The sequence below is a fragment of the Physella acuta genome, unplaced genomic scaffold (assembly GCF_028476545.2).
Source record: "Physella acuta isolate Inbredline_101_S28 unplaced genomic scaffold, ASM2847654v3 ptg000195l, whole genome shotgun sequence".
NCBI lineage: Eukaryota > Metazoa > Mollusca > Gastropoda > Physidae > Physella > Physella acuta.
In genome coordinates, this window is record NW_026731714.1 from 75,645 (window position 1) to 94,873 (window position 19,229).

Genomic DNA, 19,229 nt, shown 5'->3' on the forward strand with positions numbered 1-19,229 from the left:
ATATAATAATATAAATAACATGCCATAAAATCAGAAGCACCAATTAGAAAATTTCGATAAATATCAGAATTGATATTTAAAAAATAAAAGAAAATATTTTTTACATGTTTCAATCAATCGGTTGGTTGAAATTAAATAACGATAGACAAGTAAATAACAAACAATCTTTAATCAATCATTCTTACGTCTAACAATCTATGGCGAAACAATCCTCTATCAAACAATCTTCTGTCAACAGTCTTCATTGCTCAATCATTCTTAGGTCTAACTACTTGAAAGACAACCAGGATCAACAAACTACATGTAGAGCGTCTAGGTAAGATTTTAATGACGTCATCGATATTGACACATTCATTTCCATTAACAGGTAATTGATAACTATTTTTACCGTCATTATTTTCAATAATCCCTTGTAATACTCAAGATACTATAGATCAATTCTTTGTTTACCAAAAAAATGGATTCAATTCAGCACGCTGTATTTTCCCCTTTCAACTTCTTGACTCGTGTAGATAAAAATATTGATATAGATCGATAAAATATATTTCTATTCGATTTCTGAAAGATAAAATTATAATTTATGGCACATAACAGGTTGTAAATAGTTGAAATCTTGTTTACTTTCATCAATCAAGTAATTTTGTGATGTAATAGTTTAACATTGAGGATCTGTTTCCGTTTTTCTGATTAGGACAGCGGTGAATGTTTCCGTTGGTATGGCAACCAGTTGTGTTCAAATGTTGCAGCATATTTAAATTACATGACGTACTTCCGGCCACCCAACAAAGAAACTTGTGACGTACTTCCGCTCAGTGTGCGCACGCCACCGCGTGCCTGTAGTTGCAGATCTTGAGGCGGGGGTCAAACAGGGTCCCACCCGGACAGGCCATCACGTGATGGGGTTTCTTCTTCCAGGGGCCAGGTAAACACATGATGAAGTGGTTACACGACAAGGGGTCAGAGAAGGTGCCGACCCCCAATTTTCTGCAGACGTCTTGTCTCACTGAAGGAAAGAACAGGTATATCATTGAAATAATACGTATAGTTTAAACTGTGGGGTAATTATGCTTTTTATAATACATTTAAAATCAAGTTAATTAATTATTCTTTCCTTCATATGTAGCCTAAACATTTTGAGATTTTAAACGTTTTAGATTTTAAAAAATATATTTATTTAAACATTTTTTTAATAACCGTCCCATTTTAACACTAAAACTTGCTCAAACCCAATCTAAAACCACTCAACTCTCACAAAAAATAAATAAATAACAAAAACCAGAAACAAACGACATGAAAACATTAAAAACCTCAACAATTTAAAACGTGCTCTTAATATCTAATATCACATCAACATTTTCACATGCAGCAAAAACATTCAGTGTACTAGCAAATGTCTTTTATTACAGGCGGGGGCGTCAGTCGGGGGCCACCCTAATTTCCATACCCCGGTATGTCGTCAAAAGTGACAGTCGTGAAATATAAGTAATTTCAGAAGGCGACTTTTGTCATACCATTTGTTTGTAGTTGCAAATGTACTACCTTACCCCTAGTCTTACCGCCCCCCCTCCCCGCTTTACAAAGAAAAACAAATTAATCAGTGGCCTATTCATAGGCGTAGCGAGGGGGGGGGGGGCGGGGGGTGTGGACCGCCATTTAGGGGGGTGACACCAAGGCAAAAAAAAAGCAAAATATATAGAGAAAAACTTGAGGGGGGTGCAAATCGAAAGTCTGAGGGGGGGGGGGGTGCAAATCGAAAACTTGAGTGTGCAAATCGAAAATTTGAAAGTTTGTCCCCGGGAAGGGTCGCTACGCCTCTGGGGGGGGGGTGACACCATTAAGTGCCGCACCGGGTTACACCCGACCTCGCTACGCCACTGGGCCTATATGTATGACAGTTTAAAAAAAAATTCTGAAACACTAGAAAAGAATGTAGAATCTGAACACAGTTTTTAAAAATGCACTAACTAGAGCATTCTGAATACGCTTTAATGTTGTGATTAAAAACCCCACTCACCTAACTCGTCATCTGATTGGCTGTTTGTACCAGCGGGGCGCGAGATGGAATTTCTCCTCGTGTTGATTGGCTGATTTCTGATCGCTTTGATTGGTTGTCGGTCGTGGGTTGGCCGTGGGTTGCTCGTGGGTACAACCCGTCGGGTGGGTGGCTTCGGGTTTTGTTCTCCTGCCCACCAGTGGGTTGTGTGCCATGACGTCATTGCTCTATTTTTGTCACCGGGAATTTCCTGTTGGGTGTTCTCATTGGTAGAAGACGATACGTTCTCTGAAGAAAAGATACAAGTAAAGGTATGGACGCCTTCAGGGAGCTCTTCCGGAACTAATCAGTTTAAAAAACAGACAAGTATTCACACTACTAGTGTTCTTCAATGAACTCATCCGAAAACTAGGGGTGTTAGGTTGATAGTGGATTAGTCATGTTATGCTTAAGGGTCGTGCTATGTTTAAGTCTTTGGTTAGTGAAAACATAATGGCTGACCAGATTAATTGACTACCATTTCCATTGACTACCATTTTATAAGGATATTCAATTATGGTAGCTCTTTTTTTTTTAACGTGGGTAGAACTACTTACCCCCACAAATAAAGTTGGAAGTGTACAAAAAACGATGATCTACAAATAAAATTAAAGGTGCAGTAGAGTACACTAAAGATAATCCACCTTCTCACCTGGGTTTAGATTAGTGTGCATCCACCACATTTTCTGGACACCCAGGGGCGGGTTCTGGCGGAATCGTTGGAGGCCAATTTTTAATACAGGACTTATCTGTGCTAGGGTTATCTTAGGGGGGTGGGTTACTGGTGGGGGTGTCTTAGGGGGGTGGGTTAGTGTTGGGGGTGTCTTAGGGGGGTGGGTTACTGTTGGGTGTGTCTTAGGGGGGTGGGTTACTGGTGGGGGTGTCTTAGGGGGGTGGGTTAGTGTTGGGGTTATCTTAGGGGGGTGGGTTAGTGTTGGGTGTGTCTTAGGGGGGTGGGTTACTGTTGGGTGGACTTTTGATGGGTGGGTTACTGTTGTTGGGGTTACTGCCGGGTTTACTTTCGGGGTTATCTTAGGTGGGTGGGTTACTGCAGAGGTTATCTTCCTTGGATGGGTTAATGTTGGGTGTGTTATTTGTGGGTAGGTTACTGATTGGTCTACTGTTGGTGGGCGTGGTTTAACCTGTCTGACCAGTGGGTAGCGAGCTGTCTGATATTTGATTGGCGCGTGATTTATTGCTTGATGAACCAGTGATGGGAGTGTCGCTGTCTGTCTCTGATTGGCAGGCTGGATTCTTGTCGGATTAATGTATAAAGGGCGTGTCACTACTGGTGGACGTGTCGCTACTGGTGGGCGTGTCGCTACGGGTGGGCGTGTCACTTTTTGGAAGCGTGTCGCCAGTGATGGATGTGTCCCTGTTGGTGTCTCTACAGAGGGGTTTTCCGCTGTTGGTGGGAGTGTCACTGTTGATTGACGTGTCGCCAGTGATGGATGTGTCCCTGTTGGTGTCTCTACAGAGGGGTTTTCCGCTGTTGGTGGGAGTGTCACTGTTGATTGACGTGTCGCCAGTGATGGGTATGTCCCTGCAGGTGGGTGTGTCACTGTTGAAGGGTGTGTCACTGTATGTAGTCGAGTCGTCAATGATGGGTGTGTCCCTTTCACTTGGCGTGTCTCCAGTGATGGGCGTGCTAGTCCATGTCTACCCAACGCCCCGTACTTTGTCTCATGTGTGGACGTGTAGGTTTGATGGACAGTTTGTTCCATCTGTTGAGCGGGCGGGGCTGTCTCTGTCAACAGCTGATTGGTCTGGTCTGTCTTTGATATCGATTTTACTGTATTGATCGCGTGAGATGACCGATCGGTCACAGAAGGTGAAGGTCCAGCTTTTGACAAAAATATTTTATCCAGCCATGGCAAGTCTATGCGACTAAATTTTGTTGTTTCTGTGCTGTGGTTTGAACTCCTATTGGTGAAATGAAGAACGTCTTTAACATTTTGTTTTAAAGTCTTAGTTGGATTCGATCCTACACCCATGTTGTGAGGGTTCGTTGGAGTTGGAATAGTTGTCGGTGCAGTCGAAATGTGAGGACAGTTGGTGGAAGGGTTGGGGTTTGAACCCTGGGAAAGTCTGGTTAGTTTTTGAAAGACAAGATGCCGGAGGGTGGGAGTTTGTGTTGGGGTCTTTGTGGGGGCCTGTGTGGGGGCCTGTGTGAGGGTCTGTGTGGGGGTTTGTTTGGGGGCCTGTGTGGAGGGTTGTGTGGGGGCCTGTGTGTGGGTCTGTGTGGGGGTCTGTGTGTGGGCTTGTGTGAGGGTCTGTGTGGAGTATTGTATTGGGGTATGTGTGTGGGCTTGTCTGAAGGCTTGTGTGGGGGTCTGTGTGTTGGTCTGTGTGGTGGCTTGTGTGGGGGTATGTGTGGAGGCTTGTGTGTGGGTCTGTGTAGAGGGTTGTGTGTGGGTCTGTGTGGGGGCCTGTGTGGAGGTCTGTGTGGTGGCCCGTGTGGGGGTATGTGATGTCCTGTAGTGCTGTCTCCGTACAACTTTGTAGGTCAGTTCCTGCTTACTTGCTGGTGTCAAGGTCTGTAGGCGGGGCTTGCTGGACGGGGTGGGGGTGTTTGGGCGGGGCTTTGTTTGTGGAATGGCACTTTCTGGGCGGGGCTTTGTTGTTGGAATGGCACTTTCTGGGCGGGGCTTAGTTGTTGGAGTGACACTTTGTGAGCGGGGCTTAGGAGCCGGGATGGAGCTTTCTTGGCGGGGCTTATTTGATGGAGTAACACTTTCTGGGCGGTGCTTAGCGGCTGGGGTAGAGCTGTCTAGGCGGAGTGTTGCTGCTGAAGTGGTACTTTCTGGGCGGGGCTTGGTAACAGAAGTGATACGTTCTTTAGCGGCAGGGCGTGACTGGAGAAGAGAAAATATTAATTTGTCACGTGGTTAATTAATCAAACATCTGCTCCTCTTTGTCTAATGGTAGTAGTCATCTTAAACAACAAGTTTATAAAACTAAAGACATATCTAATTTAAAAAAAAAACGACAGTTTACAAAAAAAGAATCGAGCAAAACACACAATACACACATAATGTGATGTAAACGGGTGTATCTAGGCTAAAACACTCCGTGTTGAGTTTTGAGGATTGCTTCAAATATGTTCAACAGGAACAACTTAAATGTTTACCATCACACATTTTTAGAACAAGTATGACTGAATACGCGTTTGGTTGGCCTGGTTGGGTGGTTGGCGTGGTTGGCGTATGATTTCTAACCGTTCGACCCCCTCACCCCCCGGGCAAATGAGGCTCGTTAGAGGGACAGAAAACTCCAAAATCAAACAGAAATGGAGCCTTCGATGTGATAGGACTGCCACCTCTAGAACCTTCTATGCGATAGGGCTGCCACCACTGGATTCCTTGTGGAAACTTCTATGAGCCCATGTTGGTACAAAACAAAATGTTTAGCTGCCATTGTTTCCCAAAGCCACAAAGAACCATATAAAAACTGCGCATGCGTACTCACCACAACACCACGCCCCAAAGCATCGACCAGTGTTGACAACAGCGGGTACTGTCCTTGACCGCAGATGCCCCGGAAGTCGTCCATCTCGACGGACCAAACAAAGGCCCCGCCCAATTCTCGCTTCATGATATTAGCGGCCTGAAATTTCAGTTTAATCAAAAATTAACTTTGATGTATGGTAACTTGTATGTTGAAAAAAAAAGCAGTAAACAAAGAAGAGTGAAACGCTCTATTTCAGGCAAGTTTAAAATAAGTTAAATTTCTTTGTCGAACTTCTTGCAACTAATCTAGTCTTTCAGTTTTGGCCACAGCAAACAGAATAATTTAATCCCAGATATTTTTGGACGGTCGAAAAAACGTAGCCAACTTACACACATAAAAAAGTCTCAATCATAAATATTTGGTCACAAGTTGGTTGAGAGTAACAAACTGATGGCCACAACTTTGCCGAGATACAGCAACATTTGGCCACATAGTTGGCCAGTAACCTCCATCATCTGGCCATTACTTTGTTGACATACAGTAATATTTGACCACAAACTTGGTAAGTATCCACTGAAAATTGGCCACAAAGGTGGCCAGCAGCCACCAAAAAATGTCCACAAAGATGGCCGACATTGACCCACCTTGAAGGCCACGCTCTTCCGGTTCTCAAACCCCACCCACTGATCGCCGCTGTATGCATACGGCACCACCTGGTCATCGACCCATTCCTCACGCCAGTTCTTGTGTTGGAGGCTGGAACAAATCTGAAACAAGCAGGGACATTTGTATAATACAGGCTAGGACAAATATGAAAACAGTGGACATTTATATTGTACAGGATGGAAGAAATCTGAAAACAGGCAGGGACATTTGTATTGTACAGGATGGAAGAAATCTGAAAACAGGCGGGGACATTTGTATTGTACAGGATGGAAGAAATCTGAAAACAGGCAGGGACATTTGTATTGTACAGGATGGAAGAAATCTGAAAACAGGCGGGGACATTTGTTAACTACAGGCTGGAACAAATCTGAAAACAGGCAAGGACATTTGTATTGTACAGGCTGGAACAAATCTGAAAACAGGCAAGGACATTTGTATTGTACAGGATGGGACAAATCTGAAACAAGCAGGGACATTTATATTGTACAGGATGGAAGAAATCTGAAAACAGGCAGGGACATTTGTATTGTACAGGATGGAAGAAATCTGAAAACAGGCGGGGACATTTGTTAACTACAGGCTGGAACAAATCTGAAAACAGGCAAGGACATTTGTATTGTACAGGATGGGACAAATCTGAAACAAGCAGGGACATTTATATTGTACAGGATGGAAGAAATCTGAAAACAGGCGGGGACATTTGTATTGTACAGGATGGAAGAAATCTGAAAACAGGCGGGGACATTTGTATTGTACAGGATGGAAGAAATCTGAAAACAGGCGGGGACATTTGTATTGTACAGGATGGAAGAAATCTGAAAACAGGCAGGGACATTTGTATTGTACAGGATGGAAGAAATCTGAAAACAGGCGGGGACATTTGTTAACTACAGGCTGGAACAAATCTGAAAACAGGCAGGGACATTTGTATTGTACAGGATGGGACAAATCTGAAACAAGCAGGGACATTTATATTGTACAGGATGGAAGAAATCTGAAAACAGGCAGGGACATTTGTATTGTACAGGATGGAAGAAATCTGAAAACAGGCGGGGACATTTGTATTGTACAGGATGGAAGAAATCTGAAAACAGGCAGGGACATTTGTATTGTACAGGATGGAAGAAATCTGAAAACAGGCAGGGACATTTGTATTGTACAGGATGGAAGAAATCTGAAAACAGGCAGGGACATTTGTTAACTACAGGCTGGAACAAATCTGAAAACAGGCAAGGACATTTGTATTGTACAGGCTGGAACAAATCTGAAAACAGGCAGGGACATTTATATTGTACAGGATGGAAGAAATCTGAAAACAGGCAGGGACATTTGTATTGTACAGGATGGAAGAAATCTGAAAACAGGCGGGGACATTTGTATTGTACAGGATGGAAGAAATCTGAAAACAGGCAGGGACATTTGTATTGTACAGGATGGAAGAAATCTGAAAACAGGCAGGGACATTTGTATTGTACAGGATGGGACAAATCTGAAACAAGCAGGGACATTTGTATTGTACAGGATTGGACAAATCTGAAACAAGCAGGGACATTTGTATTGTACAGGATGGAAGAAATCTGAAAACAGGCAGGGACATTTGTATTGTACAGGATGGAAGAAATCTGGGACAAATCTGAAAATTTCATAATAAGACCTTAAACCTAACCAAAACTTTTTGTTTACCTCGCAGTACAACCATAGCCCAAAACTTTCCCTACCTCGTAGTATGACCCTAACCCAAAAGTTTTGCCTACATCGTAACACGACTTTAACCTAAACCTTTTGCCTACCTCGTAATACGACCCTAACCTAAAACTCTCCCTTCCTCGTAGTACGACAGAAACCCAAACCTTTTGAATACCTCGTTATACGACCCTAACCCAAACCTTTTCCCTACCTCGTAATACGACCCTAACCCAAAACTCTCCCTACCTCGTAGTACGACCCTAACCCAAAACTTTTCCCTACCTCGTAATACGACCTCAACCCAAAACTCTCCCTACCTCGTAGTACGACAGAATCCCCGACTCCTTAGTAAAAGCTCCCATTTTCCCAGCTCCGACAGCCGGAGCGTGCAAGCCGTGGTGTGAGGCGTTGGCCAAGGTGTAGCTCATGCCGTAGGTCGGCACCCCCACGATCAGCCGCTCCTTGGGCAGGCCCGTCCCCAGCCAGAAGTTGATCGACCACTCCTGGTGTAGGGGGAAAAAATAAGACGGTGAGTAGGGGAGGTAATGATAAAATTAGTTAAGTAAGATTTTTTTTTAAATGTGTACAAAAAAGCTCCATATTATTTACGTTCCTAAAATGATATGTACCTATACATATAAAATATTGAATTCATTAAACTCTGTATATACTTGGAGCTGCATTTCTTGTGTTTTAATATTTTTTTTAAATATGAGAAGCTTTTTTGTGGTTGATGAAAATACCATAATCCTTATGACTACGGGGAAATAATCAAAGTTTTTATAAAGAAAACAAGACTCCATGATATAATGGACACGAAAAGTATCAATACACGGGGTGTTAGTCGATTTTCACTAAGGGGAAGTAAGCCCGTGTGACCAAAGGGAAGTAAACCAACCTGGTATAGCTGGGACTTCTCGCCCGTTTTGGGGTCATCTCGGTGGGGGTACAGTCCACTGTGGTGACCTGTGACCTTCTCCCACTGACCGTGGTAGTTGTAGGTCATCAGCAGCATGAAGTCGATGTAGCTGGTTTAAAAATAGATTCAGTCAATTAATTGGTTGTTAAAATAATCAATCGGATAAATAGAAAAATATATCTAGAACATGAAATTCACCAAACCAATGAAGATTATATAACGTAATTACAAAATTACTAATTTAACTTAAAAACACTGATGGCAAAAGATGATCCAGTAATTCATTAATTAATGTGTTTGCTTTAAGGCCAAATATTGTAGAGGTCCAGCAATAACCAATGGCTAATTAACCCGAAAACAAGAAACCCCCCCCCCCCTTTTTTTTTTGACGTATGTTATTTATTGTAACATTGGACAGGATTTTCCCCGACACAAAAGTATTGTGTCAACTTGTTATGCGCAGTAAGGGCTGAGGACTCCGATTTCAGCCTGCTTTTCTTTTTAACTTTCCCTGTTATTGTTACTTAATCACTATACCATCAAGGTCCAACAACTCACTGTATAATCTTGTAAGTTATCGTTACTTAATCACTATACCATCAAGGTCTGACAAATCACTGTATAATCTTGTAAGTTATCGTTACTTAATCTCTCTACCATCAAGGTCTGACAAATCACTGTATAATCGTGTAAGTTATCGTTACTTAATCTCTATACCATCAAGGTCTGACAACTCACTGTATAATCTTGTAAGGCTCGTAACTCTGCTCTATATAATACGTTCCGGATGCCGTTGCTATGGTCAACAAAAGTTTTTCTTTTCCCGTTTCTTTGGCGTCCTTCTTAAAAGCTTCGTAAAGTCCCTAAAGTGTGAAGACAGTAGACAATAATAAGCCCAAATTCCCGCTGCAGTTGTTAGTCTTACACAATTAAGGTAATTTTTTTAGATTAAGTTTAAAAAAAAAATTATTAAGAATTATTAAAATTAATTATTTAATTAAAAATGTAAAAAAAATATATTTAATTAACATGTAACAATGAGGAACTTCTCAAACTAGCAAAAGGCGGGTGAGTTCTCAATAGTTCCATTTGATGTTTTGTTAACTAGTGGGGGAATAAGGGTGGTACATCTCTCACCTTCAGCAGAAGTGTGAACTTTTGTTTATCGTCTGCTGGGCTCCCTCTAGTGGCGGGAAACTGCCAGTCGATGTCAATACCGTCAAACCCGTGGCTGAACAAGGACAGGAGTAATTAAGTTAATTAGTTGATTAAAGGCTAATCACAGGAAAGGAATAATTAAGTTAATTAGTTGATTAAAGGCTTAACAGGACATGAATAATTAAGTTAATTAGTTGATTAAAGGCTAATCACGGACAGGAAGATAAAATTTAATTAGTTAACACATAACATTTTTCACCAGTTAACACACATAACATTTATCTTATATAACACCTGAATGAGTAGGGATTCGATCCCCCGACCTTTGCCCGAACTCACCTTCTCAAATACCTGACGACGTTTTTGACCCACGTGTCACGTGTCGTCTCGTCCTTGACCAGCGGCACGAAAGGTTTGGAGCCGATCTGCCATCCCCCCACGGCCAGCAGCACCTTGAGGGTCGGGTTTTTTTCTTTGAGGGCCAGGGTCCGGGCGTATAGACCTACATAGGGGGGGGGGGGGAAGGTTAAATCATTGGTTTATTCAAAAACGCTAATTATTATATAAAAGACCTTTTTTAAAGAATTAGATCGTTGCAGAAACAAAATTGGTTCACGGTGATTAGTGTATAAAATATCTATTTTTATGAAATATCTATTTGTATGAAATATCTATTTGTATGAAATATCTATTTGTATGAAATATCTATTTGTATGAAATATCTATTTGTATAAAATATCTATTTGTATGAAATATCTATTTGTATGAAATATCTATTTGTATGAAATATCTGTTTGTATGAAATATCTATTTGTATGAAATATCTGTTTGTATGAAATATCTATTTGTATAAAATATCTATTTGTATGAAATATCTGTTTGTATGAAATATCTATTTGTATGAAATATCTGTTTGTTAACAGGCAAGGGAGAGAAGAGTTGGTTTTTGTGTCATCAGTACAGTTTCTAGGTAGGCCCTATCCCTTCGATTTCTTGTTTTGTTTTGAACAACTAGATCTATGGAGCTTGGAAGCCTGGCGAGTTTTTGTAAAGCCTTTAATTCGACACACATAGGAAGGACATGCAGGGGCGGAACTACAGTGCCGCCAGACCCCGCATTGCGGGGGGGGGGGGCCGGGACGTTTAGGGGCCCGCAGCCGACCATAATCAATTTTTTTACAGTTAAAAAAAATAATCTTCTTTCATTTTTGACTTCATGGTTGTTTTGTAAAAAGAATACTGCAGCTGCGGTTGGATTATCTTTATTCTATAGACACCATCTCAAGTCCTCTTTCTCCTACAATCAACACACGCTGTTGTCGGCAAAATTCTTTTGAAAATAAACCAATTGCGTGAAAGATACGCAATTGTTCAAACCACTTCCATGACTTATTTCCCTTTTTTAACTAGTCAAATATGTGTGCTCTTAAGCGCCTTTTAATAAATTTGCACTAAACAAATTAAAAAGCAATTACTTCTCTTAATTATTATTTTTAAAAAATGCATAATAAAGAATAACAAAGTATAATAAGGAAACGCATTTAAAACTAATAATATTATAAGAAAAAAACATTAAAATAAACATAAGGCGAGAAACCATTACACATACACAGCTTTCATGCTTTATATTATTTCGACCGACTAACTATTTACGGCATCTAAGTAAACATGTTATAACAGAGATTTTCAAAACAGACTAATAGCAATCACGCAAATGACCTGTTGTAACTTGTATTACTTATTAGTTAAAACTAAGTATTTTAGTGATTTTTTAAAAATTTCGAACAAGCCCGAAATGAGTATATATATATATATATATATATATATATATATATATATATATATATATATATATATATATATATATATATATATATATATATATATATATATATATATATATATATATTTGCGGGGTGGCCCTTTTTTTCTAGTTCCGCCACTGAGGACATGGTGTGGGATGTGTCTAGGGGTATGAACGATTACTCGTTAATGTGTTTGTATTATATGTGTTATACCAGTGTCCGATAATTCAACAATAATAATGGAATCTTCTTAAAAAGAGTGTTAAGTTACTGGTAGTTAACCATTACATACAAGCATGACTTGTTATATTATTTTTTTACCTTTTGGTCCCTGGTCGTTCCTGTTGAATGGTCGTAAGCCACGCCCATCGGATGTGACGTCAACAAAAGCGAAGATCACGTGGGTACAGAGGTGGGGGTTGATGTTCTCGGGGACAAACTTGCCCAGGCCGTGACGTGTCTGCGAGAAGCTGCTGTAGTAGCAGAAGATGTTCTTACCTGGGGAGGGAACCAACATGTTCTTACCTGGGGAGGGAACCAACCTATTATAACTATTCGAAAGATCAAATACGCTTCAACTGGGAGTTTAAGATGCAATTTGATTAAGCGTTTAATTAAGCCTTAGCTCATGAATTGACTTGACTTATCTTCAGCTTATTGTTAGACCTGGATGTATGTAAAGATATATTTACTTATGGCTTAAATCTACTTAATAAATTAAAATACGTAGCTAAAAAACCCGTGAGGAATCGCGAAAACTGACAAGTAGGAACGAATTGTACAACTAAGACAGCACAAAGTTTTCAACTTACCAACTGCTTGTGTCAGAGACTGAAGCATCAAGGCTAGCATCAGCAGAATCCGCTTCGTCTCCATTTCTAGAACTTGTCACAAAATGCCGCCAGAATGTCACTAAGATATCACAAATCTCACCAAAATAAGACGCGTCACCAAAATACCAAGAGTCACCAAAATATCACCAAAATCGACCAAAGCCACCAAATTAGAACTCAAAAGTTCAAAACACTGGAAACTGCTGGATCAATAGTTGTTTGCTATGGTGATGATGTTGCGCTTAACTCTGATGATGTCGTACATTTGGTGCTGCTGTAGTTAGGTGACAAACCTGATGATGTTGTACAGTTGGTGCTGTGTTACTCTGAAACTACTTCAGCTAACACAAACGACAACTTTCTCCGGAAATTGCCGGCTCCACCTGACGAAAACAGCCGGTTGGCCGGGCGTTTTATAACCTCTGATGTCAGTCACGTGATTGAAGCCGTGCCAACCCTGGGGTCAACGCCCTCACCACGCCCAGCTCCCACAGACCCCGCCAAAACAGCAGACGATCGAGTTATTTTTGGCTAAGCCCGGCGGTCAAGGATGTTTATTTTTAGCTCTGTTGGTCAGCAACTTATTTTTTTGTTAGTAATTAGAGTACACAATCAATGACCAGATTTTTGTTAATTTTCTCAACAAATCTGTTTTTTCGTGACTTCTTAGTCTAACTAATTCAGCTAAGATTTAATGAACTCCTGCAAGTTTTAAGCGAGGCAATTCGTTACAAAAATATATTAGCGATCCAATATTCCATTAAACGTATCACAAAATCCAAATGATTAGGCCCTCTTTATCACGTAGCAACAATTTTTCAGGATGTAGCTATTGGCTAGGTAGCTTCTTGCTAGATTTGGTTGGCTTTTGCTTGTGTCTACTTCAGTATATGATAATACGTTTGCAAAATGTGAACTCAATTTTTCCAGTTCAAAGTAAGCAGAGACGTATCAGACAGCGATACCTAGACACTTGTCTATGAGACACTTAGACACTAGTCTATGAGAAACTTAGACACTTGTCTATGAGACACGTAGACACTAGTCTATGGAGCTGCTAAAGACGATCCCCGAAACACAATGAACCCACACCACAACCCAACAGCTTTTATACCTGGCATCAACGTCCAGGTCCATCCCAGCATTCTTTAAAAAAAGAATTCCCCAATGTCACCGTCTGTCTCGATGGCCGTTTAGAGATGTGGTTTAATGTCGGAGAGTTTAGCACCTGCTTGAGAAGGCTGAAATTCTTCGCGGACCTCCGAGTAGTCGCGGTGTGTGAAGTCGTGTCTTGGTTGAACTTGGCCGAGTAAAATAAAGGAATCGTAGCTCGATTCAGCGATTTGCCTGTGTATACAGCCTAACTTTAATCGAGTTTGGCAACATTTTTATAGCTAGCTTGACCAGAAAGATATAATTGGTGCGGGCTGGTTGTTTTAAGGATTGATTGCATTTCCTGTTGCTGGTTATAGAGGCGTTAATTATAGGGCGTAACGCGTGGCAATGGTTAAAAATTGACAGTTTAAAATTAGTGCAACTGATGGCGTGGGGGTAGGCGAGTGGGGGAAGGTGAATTTTACTGAAAATATATTTTTTTTATTACATGTCAACAAAACGGCCAGGTATAAACACGCTGATCAACTTCTTTAAAAAAAAAACACCAAACAAAAAGCAATGTTTTAAAAATTGTGGCCTACATTAAATTATGTCTTCACCTGTCTTCATTATATATATAAATAATTCGCCTAGGCAAACACAAAGCACTAATTCCAATCTTTTGTCGTGCGCTCTTTTGACGGGGCCAGACAAAATGTATGAGCTACGTCTGTAGGTGGTTTTGACCCCAGCGGAGAAAGATATCAGATAAAGGAAATGGGGGTGGATCAGAGGCGTAGCGACCCTTCCCGTCGCCCGGGGACAAACTTTCAATTTGGCGTCCCCCCCCCATATATTTTTTTATATTTATAATGCAAAAATTGCAGCTAAAATGAGCTTTTAATTTTTTTTACAAACCCACTTTGGCGCCCCCTAGGGTCGGCGCCCGGGGACATATGTAACCCCTCTCCCCCCCCCCCCCCCCGCTACGCCTCTAGGGTGGATACCGCACACTCCCAGAAAGACAAGGCATAACATAACAAGACCTGCAGGGACAGAGCAAAAGATGGGGGGGGGGGGAATTAAAAAAACCTAAGAAGGTAGAAGGTTTTCTAGGGTAAAGGTTAGGTTTTCAATTTTCATACTTGATTTTTTAAAAGTAGCTTCGCCTCGGTGCCATGCTGCTCATGTCAAAAGATGAACGAAGAAGAAGAATCAGCCTGACCCAGTCAGATGTTGAAGATAGAAATTATTGTCTCACAATGTAATTAATTGTTATAGCTAATAACCCGAGCCGTTAATTAAAGCTGCATGTTAATTTCACGTTACGCGGAGTATACGTTTGTCGTCAGATCTTATTTGACTTTCAAGCATCTCTTCCAAAGCAGAAATTTAAAAAAAAATATGTTAAGAATATACACTTTACCCAGCCCCCCCCCCCCCATCTATCCGAAAATATTGATATTTAAAGTGACCCCCCCCCCTCCCACCCAGAAATTTTAAGAAACATTGCTAATGTTTACATGAGGTCTACATTTAAAATGAAATGATAATATTTAACACATATTTGAGATTTCTATTTCAAGAATGGCCAAGAGAGTTATTTTTGCGGACTGAAAGGATATTTGTTTTGGCCGATGACTGTACATCCGATGGATGACCTTGACTTAGCCGCAAATCATCAACTCGTGACTGACATGCGCACTGGCCAGCAATCAACAACAGCACAAAGCTCCCGATAAACAGGGGAGTTAACTCTGCCCAAGGGAGACAATTATAGCCTGCCCTTGGTGGATGGTGGGGACAGGATGAGTCTAGTGACAAAAAAAAAGAATCTTTGTGTTGTCGTTTCTAAGCTCTGCCACAAGGAGGGGGGGGGGGTAATCTAGACTTAAACTGAACATTTCTGAGTCCCACGCAGACTTCTGTGTGGTATTGGGATATTTCGGGTAGGAAAAATTTGGTGTAACGTTGTTTACGTTGTAAGGATTTCGGTCGGTCCTAGACTTTAGTTGCGTTCATTTCAGTAGGACTTAGGACTTGCATGACGTTTATCTATGTAGGACATAGGACCTATAAAGTGTCATCTTTGTAGGACTTAGGACTTGCTTACATAAAATGTCCGGGGGCGGACGGAGCTGTCAGGGTTCAAGTATAATAGCCTGAAAGAAACCCTGGCCTTTAGAAATACGGATGCCCGATAAAAACATTTGAAGTTGTCGTTTATTAAATGAATATTTTGGTACAGACAAGCATTGTGATGATTGTACAAACATTGGCTTTAAAACCAGCAAGTTTCTTTCATTAGCTTGTATATTGGTGTTAAATATGTTCGTATAGTCTAGTCCAGGGGTCTCCAAACTACGGCCCGCGGGCCGGATGCGGCCCGCGAGGTCCTCTCATCCGGCCCGCGGAGATGTTTTTGTTCACGGAAAAAAATGTTTGTTAGAAGTGGCTGAGAAACTTTGCCCAGAAAATACAAAACAATTTGAAAATGTAGCTTTGGGTGCAAATACCATTGCCCTCTGCGTTGCAGACATTGATAAAAACATTGTGACTCAAATATTGAAAACTGTTTACAAGTTTTGCAATTTTTCAATTGCAATGGATGAGTCGCTGGATAGCATGTTTTTGGAACAAGTACAGGGCAACAACTTGACGCACTTTCAGCAGTGCAAGGTATTCATGACTGAAGCAATAGCTGAGTTCCTTATACCATTTGCATGCGAGATCATCAAAGACCTCCAGCTGCAGTTTCAGTAGCGGTTTTCTGACTAGGATTCAAAGGCAGAAGAAGTGAGACTGTTTCAAAACCCAATTGAAGCAAATGTAACCAGTTGCCCAGATGAACTGCAGATGGAGGTCACTGAATTGCAAGCAAATGACTTCCTTAAAGACAAGTTCAAAAAATGGCGGGTGGGTTTTTGTGTTTGCCCAAGGAGAACAAACTTGGACCTAGAGTGTGTTGTCGGCCCCCCACCAGTGTTTCTTTCAGACTTGTTCTCCTGGGGGTGCATGTATATATTTCTATATAAAGTATAATATTATAATTCGTTGGGGGGGGGGGGGCACGGGGACACCGCCACCCCAAAGAGACTCTGGCCCCCGAACTGATATTTGATAGTTAATGCGGCCCTCGGGCTGAAAAGTTTGGAGACCCCTGGTCTAGTCTAATACTCAACAAACATCATGAAATAAACAGAGCAGTTTGTTGTAGACTTTGGTTTGTACACACGGTATGAGTCAAGATGATCAAGATGTGTCCGGTTTGTGTGTGTGTGTGTGTGTCTGTGTGTGTCTGTGTGTGTCAAGTTATGAGTGTCAAAGTTTACCTGTCCATCTTTCTGGTTTTCTGACGTCACGTTATCACGTGATGTAGACATTCAACACAAGCTCTGAGAAATTGAAATTTAAAACGTCGAGTATTGGACCGTTGGACTATTGGACCATTGTACCGTCAGAACGTTGTAACATTGTAATGTTGTATGGCATGCAAGCCGTCAACGTGATGACCGTCTCTGAACGTTCATGTTTGAAGAGCGGCGATTCCAGACCAAATTTTGACAAGTTGAAGGTCAAGTCGACAGTCAAGGCCGGTGATGGAGTCAACACGGAAGGAGAATTCTCCGACCTGAAATGAAAAACTTGAGAAGTCTCGCGAGAACGTGAGACGGAGGAAACACATCAGCATAGCATCTTGACGTTGCTCGCATGATTGGTGTCTTTTATGTGTTTTATGTGTGCTTAATGTGTGTTTTGTGCGTTTTTCAGCGTGTTTTTCTGTGTGTTTTCTGTTGTTTTCTGTGAGTTTTCTGTGTGTGTTGTGTGCGTGATTGTGTGTGTTGTGTGTGTGATTGTATGTGAGTGTTAACGTGTGTGAGTTAATGTGTGTGTTATGTGTTTATATGTTTGTGTATGTATGTGTTTGTATGTGTATTTATGTGTGTCTGTGTTTATGTGTGTGTGTGTTTATGTATGTATGTGTTTGAATGCGAGTTTGTGTGATTCAAAACATCCTGATGTGCACATACTATGTGTGATTTATGTGAATGTGTATTTATTTGTGTGTTTACATGTATGTGTGCTTGTGCGTTTTCGATTTAAATTCATTGTTGTGAACATGATTCTCATTGATATAAAAAAAAACATGGCGTATATTTGTTTTAAAGTCTCATTTCAGATTTTAAGATACCAAGAGCACCCAAAATACATCAATTATATATATTTTTTTACTAATAATAGAATCTAATTAAATACCGATATGCCTAGCATCAGGGGCGTAGCGAGGGGGGGGGGGGGGTGCGGACCGCACCGGGTGACACCATTTAGGGGGGTGACACCAAGGCAAAAAATAGCAAAATATATAGAGAAAAACTCGAGGGGGGGGGGGTGCAAATCGAAAGTTTGAGGGGGGGGGGTGCAAATGGAAAACTTGAGGGGGAGGGGGGTGCAAATCAAAAGTTTGAGGGGGGGGGTGCAAATGGAAAACTTGAGGGGGGGGTGTGCAAATCGAAAATTTGAAAGTTTGTCCCTGGGAAGGTTCTCTATGCCTCTGGGGGGGGGGGGGGGTTACACCATTAAGTGCCGCACCGGATGACACCCGACCTCGCTACGCCACTGCCTAGCATATTAATATTATATCAATATTGTAACTATGCTTAGGATAACTAATTGCGGATTCGAATAAATAATAACAAACTTTTAGAAAACAAAAACCACAGTTTAAAGTAGGCTTTGTTTTTCTTTAAGCTAGCATACATCATTGTTTACAATTTTAAATAACTTAAAATTAACTATTGCGGAAGTAACTTTTCTATTTATTTATTTTTTAAGGAGTTAATAAAAAATATTAATATTTGGTTTGAAATATACTTTTTGGCAAGTACCAGAACGAGAAGTTGGTGACCTACTTACAAGCCCTGCGTCATGAAGCTTTGCCATTGAGTGACTTTCTTCAGGACTAATTTAAAGTTAGGCTAAGGGATATAACCCATGAATATTTAAATTTCGGCAGTAAGTTGTGTGTTACGTCCCTTATATTTATAACCCTTTTAAAAAAGTTAAATCACTTCACAGGTAGCCAGTTAATTCTCATAACAACTTGCCATGTAGTTCTTATAACAATATGCCAGATAGTCCTTATAATAGTTTTTTTTTCGCAAAGAAATTTAACATTTCCAATAACTAACATGCCCTTTGTTTAACCAACCTAAAAAACAAGATTTAAAGATTTATCAACAACACCCTTAGAAATTATCTCCACCCCTGATTACAGAAACTAACGTAGCCCCCCCCCCCTACATTCACACATTGAAGTAAGCATGATATGCAACTACCCATTGCTCTACTGCTGTGAAACCCCTTCAACCTCCTGATATAAAGCCAAGACCTTGCTCTGAGGTTTAAAATTAAAATGATTATAAAAAGACGATCGCAAAGTTTGTGAAACAAACATAAGCGAGGACCCACCCGCACCAGGCGACTGGCCTGTCTCAGTTGTCTGGGTATGCAAGGGCGGGGGGGGGGGGGGGGGGGGAAGAGGGGCGGGGGTCGAGCCCGAGTTCCGAACGCGCGACTTTCGGGTT

General features: G+C 41.1%; 1 protein-coding gene across 1 annotated transcript; it reads right to left on the minus strand.

The window, feature by feature from the left end:
- Window positions 1-809: 809 nt before the first annotated feature.
- LOC131936900 (acidic mammalian chitinase-like) lies at window positions 810-12,592 on the minus strand. The gene is made up of 11 exons (XM_059294005.1): window positions 12,529-12,592; window positions 12,038-12,241; window positions 10,251-10,413; window positions 9,891-9,984; window positions 9,492-9,616; window positions 8,733-8,862; window positions 8,152-8,337; window positions 6,127-6,249; window positions 5,501-5,638; window positions 4,554-4,887; window positions 810-1,003 (listed from the first exon to the last, which is right to left on the minus strand). The coding sequence occupies exons 1-11, from the start codon at window positions 12,590-12,592 to the stop codon at window positions 810-812; spliced, it is 1,755 nt and encodes a 584-aa protein (XP_059149988.1).
- Between the last annotated feature and the right edge of the window lie 6,637 nt (window positions 12,593-19,229).

Excerpts from the sequence above, each read along its gene's own strand:
- LOC131936900 (XM_059294005.1), bottom strand. The coding sequence starts at position 12,592 with ATGGAGACGAAGCGGATTCTGCTGATGCTAGCCTTGATGCTTCAGTCT. Across the intron at positions 9,985-10,250 it reads GTCGTCAGGTATTTGAGAAG|CCACGGGTTTGACGGTATTG; the intron begins GTGAGTTCGGGC and ends GTCCTTGTTCAG. Across the intron at positions 8,338-8,732 it reads AGAAGTCCCAGCTATACCAG|GAGTGGTCGATCAACTTCTG; the intron begins GTTGGTTTACTT and ends CCCCTACACCAG.